We start from the raw sequence: 15,029 nt of genomic DNA on the forward strand, positions 1-15,029 counted from the left end.
TTTCCAAGTAAGAAAGTGTGCCAGTCAAAGAATAATGGTGGAAGCTAATCAGTTTTGGTCATAATTTATTATAATGTGACTGTATATAAAACTGTTTCGTTTTCATGTTTTTTTGTGTGTACTGATGCTGATGAAATATAGTATTTAGCTTGCCTCATTTAGCCATGTTTTTAAGGTGAGTGGCTTGCACAACAAAGCTTTCCAAGTTTGAGACATTTCAGTTAAAGAATCATGGTAGAATCTACTCAGTTTTGGTCATAATTTGTTTGGTCACACTTTAAAGTCCAATTACGAATTTTGCCTCAATAAACTTCTAATTACTGCTTATTAATAGTTAGTAAGGTAGTTTTTGAGTTTAGGTATAGGATTAAGGAATGTAGAATATGGTCATGCAAAATAAGGCATTAATATGTGATCTATAAGTAATAAACAGTCAATATCTAATATTAATGCTAATAAGTAACTAGTTAATTGAGTGAATTGGACTCTAAACTAAAGTGTTACCATTTGTTTAATTGTGAATGTCAATGGAACTTTTTAGTGTGTACATCTTTTTTTTCATGTACTGATATTGATGAAATATAGCGATGAGGTTTGCCTTATTTAGCCATATTTTTGAGGCAACAAAGCTTTCCGAGTTGGAGGCATGTCAGTTAAGAAAACATGCTGGAAGCTAATCAGTTTTTGGTCATAATTTGTTATAATTTTGAATGTCGATGAAACAATTTAGTTTGTTCATCTTCTTTCTATTGTTGTTTTTGATGACAACAACATAGCGATGAAGCTTGTCTTAGCAATGAAGCTTAACCGTGTTTATGAAGTGACTGGGTTGCGCATCAAAGCAAAATGTCCTAGAATTCACTGTAACAGCACAAGAATGCTGAAATACATGGCTAAAGCATTCATTATATACCTAATTCACATTCTTTGCTCTTAATCTTGTTGAATTAGCACTAAAAGGCTAGCTGAAGTTTCCCTAATGGCCAATTTTTCTGAACACACATTGCTTGAATGCAAATCATTATTATTAAGTTTAAACTCGTAAGTTGGAACATTTCGGATTTGAAGGTTACAAGAGTTGTTAGTTGGTCACACGCACACGTACACTACTCTGGATCAGTGAAAAGCACATGTTTCCTCTGACTACATTCTAGTCCCACTGGTTATTAGTAGCTATTCAGAGCTCCATGCTGTCAGCTATGTATAACCTGGAGGGAGGATTACGGAGAAAAAGGTGGGGAGTGAAAACACAACAGACCCCAAAAAAAGACATTCTTCAGTATTCCCCTGACACGTCTGCCTCACAGCGACGACGTACGCAAAGAGCCAGAGACTTCCCACTGAGAATCGTGGGAGAAGGCAGCGGCCACTGGAGGAATATTCATGCCCGGAGCACAGGAATAGGAAACAGGGGGCGTTCTTCCTGTTATTGGTTTATTTAAACAGATCGAGGCATAATCAGCTATTTATTGTTTGTAGGTATTTGTATGGATGCAGAGAGGACTGTGTAAAAGGGGTTTTGTAGTGGTTTAATATAATAAACTGGACATTCCTGTCATAACGATAGCGACAGAAGATAAACGATGTCATATATGCTAATAATTTATCGCTAAGAAAACAAACTTGGTAAGTCCTAAGATACTTCATGACCTGAATTACTTCAAGCAGAAGCTAAAAGAAGCAAATATCCTAATTGTTTCTCCCAGACACCATTGATTGAAGGCAGAGAAAATTGAGATATTTGTCTCATCTAGAGTTTGAAAAGAGATCTCAACAATATCTCAAACTGTGCTCAGTCAGGCTCCAAGTCTACACTCAAAAGTAGAACATTCACACAAAAAAACATTCAATATAATCTTTTTCCAAGACCAAATTATCTATTCACATTCATTTTTAACTCTGTACTCCTGCTTTAGGTCAACAATTGTCTCAGAAATGTCTATTTTGTGACATTCACCCAATTACTTCCCACCAAGACAAATTTCGAAGTCACAGCAGTGATGTGATTTATTGGTCCAAAGAAACCCCAAATTCCCACCCCTTCACGCCTATGTCAACCTCTCCTCTGGTAATCTAGTGGCACCAGGTCCTCTGAGCTGATGTTAAGGTGGTACAACCAGACCGTGGCAATGACAAACAGTTCATTTCTGTAGAGACCCTCTCTCTTGCAACAGTCCAACCAGATTGGCCCTTTCTGCTGGGACAATTTGCTACTGGCTGACTGGGTCCAAACAAAACCAGGGAAAAGGGAGATGGGTACAAAGGGGGGATCCCAGTGGAAGCTGGCATCGTTCCTCATCCAGAGAAGAGCTCAATGCTCCTTATACACAAACAGGACATCAACAGAAACATTACATAATGTTGCACTCAGAAATCAGTGGCATTAGTTGACATAAATTATGAAAAATGAGAGCAGTTTTTCACTCGGGATTGGGAACTAACTTGGGATTTTTGTGCAAACGTTTCTACATTTTCTGGATCAATTTTATACTGCACAAATTAAAGAAATTAAGCAGAATTTTAAAGAAATATGCAACGGAAAAAAAAGTACATGTTCGTTTCCTCCAGTATGCCTTAGAAGTATATGACAAGTATGCAAGATCCAGGCGCCTCATTCCTTCCTTCCTTCCTTTTTCACCCCCTTCTCCTTTCTCTCCCACCCCCAATTTTCCCACCATTTGCGCAAAGTAAATTCTCATTAAGAACCAAATTGTTTTCAGATGCTAGCCTGGTCCGGTTGCCGTAGCAACGAGCTGGGAGGCAGCGAGCAGCGCTGGCAGTGGAATGGACAGCACCGGATCCAAAGCCCACAGTGCAAAAAAACCCTCTCTTTGCCAGGCTCCACTAAGCCCATTCTGCCTGGCACAATGCAGACTGACGGAATCCATTCTGCTCTTTACAAATGGCGAGGAAGCTCCACTGGAGAGGCCTCGAGACGAGTCATATGTTTTCACACATACCTCAGTCTGAGATGTGCTTAACACGCCAGTTTGAGTGAGGCAAACAACGACGCCTCTTAGTAAACACAACGAGATCAATATGCATAACAACGACAATGTACTTGTACATATGATAATACAGCACTACCTCACTCTACTAAAAAAAGTCCTTTCTTTTACTCTTCACTACTATATTTTACCCTACTATACTTTAGAAATATATTTACTATACATTATCTGAAGTATTCTACTCTTTTTTATTTACTGTTTTATTTTGCTTGCACTACTCTAAAATTAAAAATTAAAGTGTTGTCAAATCGATTAACTGCGATTAATCGCATCTAACATAAAAGTTTTGTTTAAATAATATATGTATATGTATGTGTATATATATTATTATATTTATATATATATATATTATATATATGTGTGTGTATACTATATATATATATAAATATATATATATATACACACACACACACACACACACATATATATATATGTATATATAAACATAAATATACACATATATATGTATACTGTATATGTGTTTATATGTATACACAGACAGGCACACACTTAGACATACAGTATATTTGTAATATATATATATATATATATATATATATACACACATATAATAATATATATATATATATATATATATATATATTATTTAAAAAAAAGTTTATGTTTATATACGATTAATCGCGGTAAATCAAATTGACAGCACTAAAGATTAAAATAAAATAGTACAGAGCCCCTACATGTACATGGTGATGGAACAAATATGAAAAATATATTTCGATAATTTTGAACACAAAAGTTTTGCATTCCCCCAAGAAATTTTGCGTTCGCTCAATAAACCTTTGCGCTCACTCAAAAAACATTTGCGTTCCCCCAATAAACTTTGCGTATGCATGCAAAACCTTTGCGTTCCACCATTAAAATACTTTTTCTCGCAGAAACTTTGCATTTGCTTGCAAAATGTTTGCTTTCCCTTGACAAACTTTTGCGTTCCTCCAAGAAACTTTTTTTGAGATTTACAGAAAGAACTGTGCTTAACTTGAAATAGCTTCCTGGAGGCGTGGCCAAGATGGCCACCCAGTGATATTTTCAATTCATATGGATTTTTTTTAATGATCTCTTTATGAACTTTTTGAAGTGACAAAGTGTTAGTTGCATAACTGTAAATTTAGGGACAGAAATCTCTTTAATTTCTCTTTAATCTCTAAAATTAACAAATGCCTTACAGGTTTGGAACGACATGAGGGTGAGTAAATTATGATATAATGGTGAACTATATTTTTAGGTGAACAAACCCTTTAAGGGACTTTGTCCAATCAACTGTACTTTCCTAAATAAAACAGATAGACCTAAATAATTATGTCAATCAGCACAGTCTGAAAAATCTGACATGACCTGAGCAGATGGTCCATGAGCCTTTAGGGCTTGTAAGCCTTATATTTAGATTAAGACCTTTGACTGCACTCTGTGTTCATTCATTACAGGTATCAGCTGTCTGTAACAAAAGGTCCTCACCCTAATTCACAGCCTATTAACCTACAAATAAAACAGGTCAAGCTCATGGTCCGCTAAACCATGGTTATTAAGGATTTATCCCAAATCACATTATGAGTCATAGTACAGCTTCACACAGTCATACAACCTATAGACAACAAGGGAATTATTTTCACATTATTATTATTATTATTATTAAGATTTATGCTAATTTTCCCAAGCAATCCAAACAATCATAAATCTATAAACAGTCATGAAAAACACATCTGCAACATAGTAAGAATGCTGCTCCAAATACTAAAAGTGCTGCACAAAACATAAATCAACAACACATAAAGTAGCCTTCTATGGTATTTGGGGAAGACGGTGTGCACATTTTTCTTCATAATGTTTCTCTGCAATTTGAGGGTGAAACGGATGGCTTTACAAAGTAAATACACAGTAAATAGCCCTGAACTTGGCAATTATTCATCATTTTGCACTAAACTACACAATGGTTGTAATTGCACAATGCCTGAATGTGTGGTTTTAAGGTTAGTGAGGGTTCACCCATTAAACACCTAGAATGTATTCTAAATCAATGTTTTGTGAGCTGTGTGGCGATTATAGGTCACACAATGAAACGTGCTAAAATAACAAAAATGCAAGGAAAACAGGCATTTCAATTTAGTTAGTATTATACCTGCTCAGTATAAACTACACTAATATTAATGCTGATATAAACCTTTCTATTATATAATATAGCCTATTCTAATATATACATAGGTGTATATATACACCTATATACCTTTTTAATAAAGTATATTAAAATATATTATAATACAATAGTAAAATAGGTGTATATGAACAAATATTACAATTTTATATTTATTATTTTAACTTTAAAATATCTTAATGGTAATTATTAACTGTGCACCACATCCCGACCTAGACACAATACGTCTAGGTAGTTCACTCCAGCTTATTTTGTATCTATGGTTACAGCTCGCGACATTGTCGTGAAGAACTCTAAGCTTTACGGCAGGGGTTGTCAGTTGCTCCATGTGGCACCATGTGAGTGCTGAATAACAGTGAAACTCAATGTATTCTATTCTGCAAGCTTTTTAAAGTCTGATAAAAGATCGCAAAATAGGATATTGACAGACGACTCCTTTGCATTCTTTAAAGCGCTTCTAAATGTGCTATTTTCTGATTCAGCCTTTTAGCGACGGGTAACGGTGAAATCTGCTGTTCTCTGATCTAGAGATGTTCTATTTCATCGGTCTCGGGCTGGGCGATGCTAAAGACATCACTGTCAAAGGTTTAGAGATCATCCGACAGTGTAGTCGCGTTTATTTGGAGGCTTACACGTCCATACTGACCGTCGGGAAGGAAGCTTTGGTATGTGGATCATTAAACATTTGATGATAGGTCTGAATCTTGACGGTTGACAGCTCCATACGTTATATATTTGAATGAAGACTATGATTGCATTTTGAAATATTGATGGAGAGATAGTAAGTTACTCACGTGCCAGCAATATGTAGGTTGATGACAAATGGTGGTTGGTATTATCTAGCTAAATAATAAATAAAAAAACTAGTTTAAAACACACATGCCATGAAATGTGATGTCAAATATTTCTGAAAAGGTTTATTCCATATTCTACTATATATATATATATATATATATATATATATATATATATATATATATATATATTGATCTAAAATAAGAATTAAGTAAAACGTACTAATTTCATAAACATTTTTCAAGGCTAAAAATGTGTTAGAAATGTTTGAATCATGAACATCAAGAATAGATTTTTTGGTTACTCAGTTTGACCTTAATTAGTCAACAACATGACTGCCTGCATGTTGGTTGCCACATACCATATATGGCGGACAAAAGTTTTTTCTGATATTAAGTATTTTGTAAGCAGTGATAATATAAGGTTATGCAACCGTACTTAAACCAATATTTCATTTTTAATTTTTTATATATATATATATATATATATATATATATATATATATATATATATATATATATATAAATGTGTACACCACTTTGACATTCTGGACTATTTTGGAGTGTTAGAAGTAATATGAATATTTCGAGAATCAAAACTATTTTAAATGAAATCTACTCTACCAGTCAGATTTTTTCCCCTTTGATTGTTTCAACTATCAAATTAGAAATTAAATTATTTTTATTTTTATTATTTTTATTTTGAATCATATTAATTATACTTAAAATATAATGTTATTAAATTATTATATATGTCTGCAAAATTAATATCAAACATTTAAGTCTAAAGTGCAACCATTTAAAAGTGCAACACTGATATAAAAACCCACATATGAAACATCTGAATCATCTGTAATATTGCTATATTTCTGCTGCGGTTGTTTTCTGTCTCAGGAGCAGTATTATGGGTGTGAGTTGCTGCTGGCAGACAGAGACATGGTGGAACAACAGGCGGATGAGATCCTGAAGGGAGCAGATGTCAGTGATGTGGCGTTCCTGGTGGTTGGTGATCCTTTTGGGTAAGACTAACGAACTACTTAAATCTACAATAACCAGGCTCCGCTGTTAAAGACATATTTGATCCATATGTACAACTGCAAACTTGACCTGAACTAAAACATCCATTCAGGCTGTTGATGAGCACTTACTCTCAACAACAATATAGTTGGCAATTTTCATTTGAGGTTTCTGTGCATATTTGTCAATTGATGTTTTGAGTCACTCTGATGTTGCTATCACTTAGGGCAATGACTTAACAGGAAATTTAAATTCAGATGTTGCACAGGCTTTTATTGGAAAGCTTTTTCACAAGCCTATCCAATTCATATTTCATCATAAAATGAAAAAAATGAATTACATGAGAAATTGGAGGAAAAGTTCAGACTTACTTGGTTCATTTTGATCCTGATAATGCCCTTAAGTACAATCAAGTGCACTTAAAAGCATGCACGTCTTGAAATAAATTTCCCTTTCAACCAAATGTATATATAAAAAAAACCCATCACAATACATTTCCTACAGCCTAATTGTAGTTAAATAATGCAAATGTTTCCTATACAGAATATTTGAACCACAGAGTGGTTGAGCACCAATGCTCTGGCCTGCAATGTTATCGGTCTTACGATAAGTGGGATGTGGACGCCTGAGGTCTGAGTACTTTGGGAACTCTCCAGAAGAGATGAGCTAATTACGCCGCACTTTCCCGTCTCTATCGTTTCTCGTCACGGTTGCGAAGTGTTTGGCTCCAGCTTTTTTCCATCCAAACCACCAAAACCCACAAAGCTGGGAGGAGGGATGGGGGGACTGACTCCTCATTTTCCTGTACTTAAGAACGTGTGGGTGTAATAAAATGTAATGATATATTCAAGATCGAAAAGGATAAGCGTTTGTGGTGCAATTTGGATTACTTCCAAATTGTAAACCGCACAACACAGTAGTAAGAAAAGATGTTGACAAGTCGCCAATCTGCGGTGGGCGCATATTTTGGATTAATGTACGAAAAAAACAAACACATTTTTGATTCTCTCCAGGGCCACAACTCACAGCGACCTGGTTCTGCGAGCGCTGAATGCTGGGATACAGTATCGTGTTATCCACAACGCCTCCATCATGAACGCCGTGGGCTGCTGTGGATTGCAGGTACATTAACCGCTGTTTGGCGAATTTTCACAGGCGAAATCCAGTCATTTCAATAGGAATCTACGAATTGTGAATTTCGTGTCAGGGTGAGATATTTCCCGACGAACTGGTTCAAATTGGTCATGCAAATTAGCTGCGCTGACCAACAAAAAGCTGCTTGGTTTGAAATAGACGACTCTGTCAGTTGTGCTTCATACATGGCTACACAAAAGTTTGCCGAAATGCCGCTAATGTGACCGCACCTTAATGCAAAGCTTCCCCATGGTGTCATTGTCAACGTGTACTTTCCAGAGTCCGTAATTTGCTATTGCGTATCATTCGTGCCCAGTCTCTCGTGAAAATGATCAAACGGCATTACGGCCTTTGTGCTGTAGGCGTCCCAGCGGAGTCTATCAATGAAGCCTAGTGGCCATCAATAACAGCCCCCTGTATTGACCTGTCAGGGCAGCTTTGTGTACCAAGAGGCCCCAGATGCCGCCCTAAGCTCACGATGGGCATTTCTGTTGATCTGAGATCAGTGGCACCATTTCTAAAGGATATTATTTAGATAGGAAAAGCAGGTCCTAAATCATGTACCGCAGCTGCCGCTCTCAGCTACAGAGGGATTTGGTAGGTTAACTCACACTTTGCAATTACTGTTTTGGGTGCAGATTAAGATGCGCTAATTGGACTCGATCAACAAATAGGGATGCCAGAAAAAAGCATGACATTCTCCAACCCATGTGTGTATTGTTTTTTTGCAACTATTTGCTACCCAGAACACTAATTATTGTATTAGAAGGATTAGTTTTGTTCTACTTCCCCATGACTAGGTAGTTTATTCTGAATGACGGTCTTCAGTCATAACGAAGTGGAAGTAGTGACAGATCTTTTCCTCTGTAAGGTGGATCTGAATGCGAGCTTGCAGTCGATTGTAAGAAAGGGGCGGAGTTTAACCAGACAAAATGATTGGAGTCCAGCATACATCACTAGAGTGAAGTCTGGCGTTTCAACGGATCATTGTGACTTTTTGATTACAAATTACGAGGTCAAAACAAAATCTTAATAATGAAACATGCAAAAAAATATATATTTCATGCTGAATTCATATGGATATTTCACATGAAAAATGTAACTTCTTTCCTCATTTCATTCCAAACCTGATGACTTCCTTTTGCTGAAAACAAACGATATTTTGAAGAATGTTTCAAATGTTCAACTGTCCATACAATTAATGTCAATGGTGTCTAATGTTGTTGTTTTGGACCCCATTGAGTTTCATCGTATGGACAAAAAAAGACATTTTTCTAAATATCTTCTTTACTTAGACTATCAGCATGCTAAAACCTACTGAGCCCCACACAACATTTGACAAAATAAGATGTAGTGGGCATGAATTAAGAATTTGTTCACATTATTTTGTGGCCATGTTTTCTTAAATAATTCCCTCGTTTTAGTTATATTGTTCGACAAACATATTCATTAATTCCCCTTGTTTAGTTGAATTGAGCACATTGTACTAAATTGTTCCCACGTTTTAATTTAATTACACCATTTACACAATTTAACTAAAACGAGGGAATGAATTTAAAAGTATATCTTGTTTTTTTCGCCAACATATTATGTGTGGCACCTCATAAAAACCCTCTCCATGAAGTTGACTCTAAATGTTATCCCTTTAATCATCACTACTGAATGTATTAGAGCTGAGCAAAAATAAATGCATCTAGGTCACTAGTTTACCTAAACTAACCAACTAGGTTGGATGTTTGATGACTTCATCCCTACCTATGTGTTGGGTCCAGTGTTATTTAAGAATATCAAGTTAAACAAATTGAAAATGAGAAATGTTGGTAACAACCTGAATTAAAATAAAAAATAAAATAAATTAGTTTAATTTAGGTTAACAATTGTTTTTCAAGGTTTTAGTTTCAGTTATCTATAATAACGCTGGTTGGGTCATATTGGATTAATATGTGCTTTACAAGGTCTGTAGAACGTAAAGTAACCGTAATGACACTTTGTTTTGTCAGCTGTGTGGCACTCTAGTGTTTACAATGATGTCATGCTTACTGAATAACAGGAAGCACCTTGTCGCTAAAACAGAGCTGAAAATGGTCTACATCAACACACTGAAACATAGATGCTGTGCGAGTAAATTAAATATGAATGTGATTGTGTGTTCCTCCTTAGCTCTACAACTTTGGTGAGACAGTGTCCATTGTGTTTTGGACGGACACATGGAGACCTGAGAGCTTCTATGATAAGATCAAGAAGAACAGGGATATGGGCCTGCACACGCTGTGCCTGCTGGGTAAGCACTTCCTTCAAGTCTTTGTGAACGTGATGTTATATTTAGATAGAAAGTTATATGATGTCGTGCAATTGGCATGCTCTCCGGTCTGTCCCGTAGCTCATATGTCCCCAAGCATTTAATCAAGCATGCATGTTTGTTGCATCTTTAATAGTCACTGTAGCAATGAATGTGTCAAAACCAGATGCGACAACCCCCGTATTTTGACGTCCCGTCAAATAGGCTTTTCCCTTCAGGGGGCACATTAAACTTGGACCCGTTACAAATGCTTTGGTACCCCCAAGGCAGATGGTAGCAAATAATTTACGTTTAAATCTGTGTGCCGTAGAGATTTCCAGCCAACTCTCAATAAACCCCCAAAAGTACCACTGGGATTTCCCAGTGGAAGGCGTCTTTGGTAATGAATGTTGGTAAAATCGAAGTCTACGGATTGGTGGTCGTATCTCATTGGCTGTTGGGGCCAGAGAAGGAGGGGTGGGAGTCCCCAGGTGCTTCCCAGCTGAGGAGTCGGAGAGCAAGAGCAAGGACCAAAATGAGCAAGAGAGGGATCAGTGTTATTAACCTCATTATTCAAAAGCAAACAGAGGGAGGCGGGGATCGGACACCCCCCCTTTCACCCTTGGCCACAAGTCCGCTTATCTAACACAATAACCCGCAGACACAACAAAAGCACACACACAGACAAAACACAAGGACTATACACTGCATCCATTCATCATAATGTTGCTAACAAGACATGGGCTATTAATCAAGCTGGCAAATATTGGTCAATTTATTTGCTGATGTTTCTAAATTAATTTCGAAATAAGCTTTGGAAATCTTAAAAAATCTAGGAAAATACAGTGTCTACTTCCAACACAGTCAGATCATTGTGTTTCAAATGTGGGCATGCTACACAGCAACTACAGCCACTTCATTATTATTATTTATATTAATTATGAATTTTATGTCAATATTCTGAGTTCTGTTTTTTCCTGCAAATATAATTTCTTAATAGTAATTTTTATGTACATTTTCTGGTATTTAGACTACTTATTTCAATAATCTTTTTCAAAGTTGGAGGGGTAAAAAACTTAGACGTAAAAACGCTTTAAATGCATTTAAATGAAATCAGCAAACAAAGAAATGGGCCTATTTTACTGTAGCCGAAGTCTAGCCTTGAACTTTCAACTGATGGCTGTTATTCATGAACATTTTGAGGTTAACATCGATGCTTTCGGTGTAGACACGGTGTGAGAACATGACTGGTCATGATTTGTACATTTGTCTTTGCTTTGTTCTCAATATGGGCCTCTCTCAGGTGCAGTCTGAAAATATACTTAACTCCAGACTGCGTGGGGTTAACAGCCCCAGATGGGGGGCGACCTTCTATTTATGATGTGACAGTAACATCCAGAGAGGCCTAGTTTATAAAACCCAAGCTTATTGTATCGTAAAGCACTTACAACTCCCCTATTTCGCAGATATCAAAGTCAAAGAGCAGTCCATGGAGAATTTAATGAGGTAAGACTCTCACTTTTCTGATTTTCTGTGGGGATGAGGGGGTTCTGCTGATTTATATCAAGTCTGTGGTGCTTTTCCGGGAGGGTCGATTTGCGGTTTGCAGCAGACATTGAGTTAACATTCATGCGAGTTGCTGGGGGGCAGACTGGTTGAGCTGGAAAAAAATAACAACAGTAAAAACTGTGGCAGCTTGTTTGACTTGGACGCATGATATGTTATCATGGACCTTCCCTGGGCCGCCTCCAGAATTGCCACATTATAATTTTCCCATCTGAAGCCTTCACAAATATGTTTTATCGGCAATAGGGAACTTCATCCTCTGCTTTCAAACTTGAACTCGAAGTCTTTCCGAAAAACCTTCACTGTTGTTGAACTTGAGTTATTTCTCCTCATAGAAGATGGCTGTTAACTCCTTGCTCTCTCCTTGGTGTCCTATAATTATCTCCCCCCATGGTTGCGCACTTTGTGTCATTTTATATCCAATCCACATAAACCCCAAATGGGTTTTAGTGTTCCACTATGTACGCTATAAGGAGACGAGCATTAGGCCTGGTGCGTGTTCACTGTTCAAGGCTGGAAAGTGTGCTAATGTCTCCCAGATTTATTGGCACTGTTGTACCATTACTCGGAAATGGAATAACCATATGCTGCACGATTTTGGTCACAGTCAGATGCTTGTCCAGTGAGGTTGATGCCCTTCACTGCAGGAAGGGGAAAACGGCCCCAAAAAGAAATTCAAAGCATGTTTCCAACTTCTTCAAGTTGACTGATTTCATCAAGGATGGATGGCTAATGCACCTTAAGTAAAGCATGCAAAGTATTTTACTTCAAAGCTCAGATGTAAATTGCATTAATGGGCACCTTCTTGCCCAGTGTTCTGGGACCAACTGCAACTTCAAGTTACAAGTAACAGCTCAGATTTAATTTCAAGACTGTCAGGGATTGAGACTAATTAATAGAAGACACCAGACCCTTCTGCTCACTTTAAAGTTTACAAGTACAAGTACTTTTTTTCCAGGGGTCGAAAGATTTACGAGCCTCCCAGGTACATGACTGTCGCTCAGGCAAGTGAGCAACTCCTGGAGATTCTACGGAACAGACGGGATCGTGGCGAGGAACTGGGTAAGAAACTCTTGCAAACCTTTCTGAATTGCATGAAAACCTAAATGAACTCTGTGGTTGAACCATCTGGACGTCTGGCCAGCTTGAGATACTGGCAAGCATTGACGGAAAATTTAATTAGATTTGATTGAAAGCTGTTTTCATAAGTTTATCCCATGTTCTTTCTTTCAATGCAGCAATGACTGAAGACACAGTGTGTGTTGGTCTGGCTCGGGTCGGAGCCGAGGACCAGGCCATCCGTTCCGGGACGCTGCGTGAGTTGGCCTCCTGTGACCTGGGAGGACCACTTCACTCAATGATCATCAGTGGACACCTTCACCCTCTGGAGGTGGACATGCTGAAACTCTTCAGCGGTCCCGAGGGATTGAAGACCTTGAAGATGACTGATAGTTCCACATACATTTCCTGATATCCAGGAAGCTTGTGGTCCTGAAGAGAAAGGTTCCCTTCCCAGGACAAGTGGACAGAAGTTGGTCCACATGAGAGGCCAGAGCTGCTGGAGGGTCAGAAGAATTCCAGATCAAATTTGGCCACTTTAACCTTTAAGCAGCGGTTGGGCCAGAGTTGCAGAAGATTTAGATTGGGAGTGGGATGGTTATTTTGATGTGTGGCAGTCATGTTCATGCTGTCAAAAAAATAAATTATGGAATTATAATAGAGGAAATGGAAAAGGTTATTGTGGACCAACTGCATCTGGGTTGCATTAGAGCCTATGAAATTGAGCTGTCTTCAAAATTGGCATCATGTTTCAGTACCAAGAGCCTTTCTTAATGGAACTTTCTCAGTAAGAATGTAAATAGGATAAAAGTGAATTCAGAGATTCTTTTGAGCATGTACCCACCCATGTCATAATGGATGAAGATCGATTTTCATACAATAAAGACACTCATTTCGTTGCTACTGATTACATCAACGCTCAACATGTGGTTTGACTGTTTTCATCTACATCTGTGGTTTTATTTGTGATCTCTCATTTCATTTCTGTCAGCATGAATTGCATAGAAAGTGAGCCAAGCAATCGTTTGCCTCTTTCTATTTTGTCTATATAAAGTCAAATTCATAAAACATTTACTGTTTCAAATGAAGGTTATGTACTTTTCGTCACACCTTTGAGGAAAAAAACTAGGGGAAAAAAAGTGGTGTTCTTGTATTTATGTAATGGGCTTAATTGTTTGAAGAAAAGTTTTCTAACCACCACATATTCTTCAGATATATTTGATTTTTTTAAGAACTTGCATTGTCATGGTGTAGGCCTGTTTTGTCACCTTTTTTCAGAACAGTTTTATATTTACAGTTAACATTTTAAGAAGTAGCTGGTTAAAACTGGTTCTGTGATAACACAAAGAAACATGGTTTATTCTTACAAAAGAGAAGTGAAATTTCAGTGTGAATTTCTTTATACCCTTTTCAGCGGTAGGGTTGAAAACACTGTATTCAACCCATCTGTAAACAATAATAAAGCTATATATATATAAAGAAAATCTAACATGTTGGTGCAATTTGAATAGCTTGGCAAACATAAGGTTTAACAATTGGTTTGACACTTTTTTAATGTGATATTGTCCTGAAACTCAAAACCTCAAAATACAGAAGACCATTCAAAAGCAATGTCCTTTCTACAACCTATTGCAGAACAGAATAATTTTTTGTTTTTCTTAGATTTATAATTACAGCTGAAAACACAAGGTAAAAGGTTTATTTATATTTAGAAAATCACTGAAGGAAATCAAGCCATTTTAACTGGAAAAGGTCTGTGTGTTCAGACAGGACTAACCGATCTTGATTAACTGTTTCCACCGATTACTTGAAAGTAAAAACAGTAATAGCCTCTGACATTTTACTGCAAATATGTTGAAGTTGGCTTCTGATGCTTGTACCTTCTTTGTGCATAAAAATAAAAGTGAAATAGGAGTTTAACGATTTCCATTCAAGTCCATCATATGTTTGAAAACTGCTGCTTCCTGTCGTTCTGTTGATATGAGGTTTTAGAAAGTTGTTCATAC

General features: G+C 37.0%; 1 protein-coding gene across 1 annotated transcript; it reads left to right on the plus strand.

Moving 5' to 3' along the window:
- The first annotated feature begins 5,443 nt into the window (after window positions 1-5,443).
- dph5 (diphthamide biosynthesis 5) lies at window positions 5,444-14,943 on the plus strand. Its single transcript, XM_077226291.1, has 8 exons — window positions 5,444-5,513; window positions 5,658-5,840; window positions 6,864-6,988; window positions 8,000-8,108; window positions 10,281-10,401; window positions 11,865-11,904; window positions 12,923-13,026; window positions 13,203-14,943. The coding sequence occupies exons 2-8, from the start codon at window positions 5,706-5,708 to the stop codon at window positions 13,433-13,435; spliced, it is 867 nt and encodes a 288-aa protein (XP_077082406.1). The 5' UTR covers window positions 5,444-5,513; window positions 5,658-5,705; the 3' UTR covers window positions 13,436-14,943.
- Window positions 14,944-15,029: the final 86 nt, after the last annotated feature.

This window comes from Siphateles boraxobius, unplaced genomic scaffold, assembly GCF_051911475.1.
Source record: "Siphateles boraxobius isolate OS27281-9 unplaced genomic scaffold, OSU_SipBor_1 13, whole genome shotgun sequence".
Taxonomy (NCBI): Eukaryota; Metazoa; Chordata; class Actinopteri; order Cypriniformes; family Leuciscidae; genus Siphateles; species Siphateles boraxobius.

Bases quoted from the DNA above. Each gene is read 5' to 3' on its own strand.
- dph5 (XM_077226291.1), top strand. From the start codon at position 5,706: ATGTTCTATTTCATCGGTCTCGGGCTGGGCGATGCTAAAGACATCACT. The intron at 5,841-6,863 runs GTATGTGGATCA...TTTCTGTCTCAG, and splicing joins CCGTCGGGAAGGAAGCTTTG to GAGCAGTATTATGGGTGTGA. The intron at 6,989-7,999 runs GTAAGACTAACG...GATTCTCTCCAG, and splicing joins GTGGTTGGTGATCCTTTTGG to GGCCACAACTCACAGCGACC.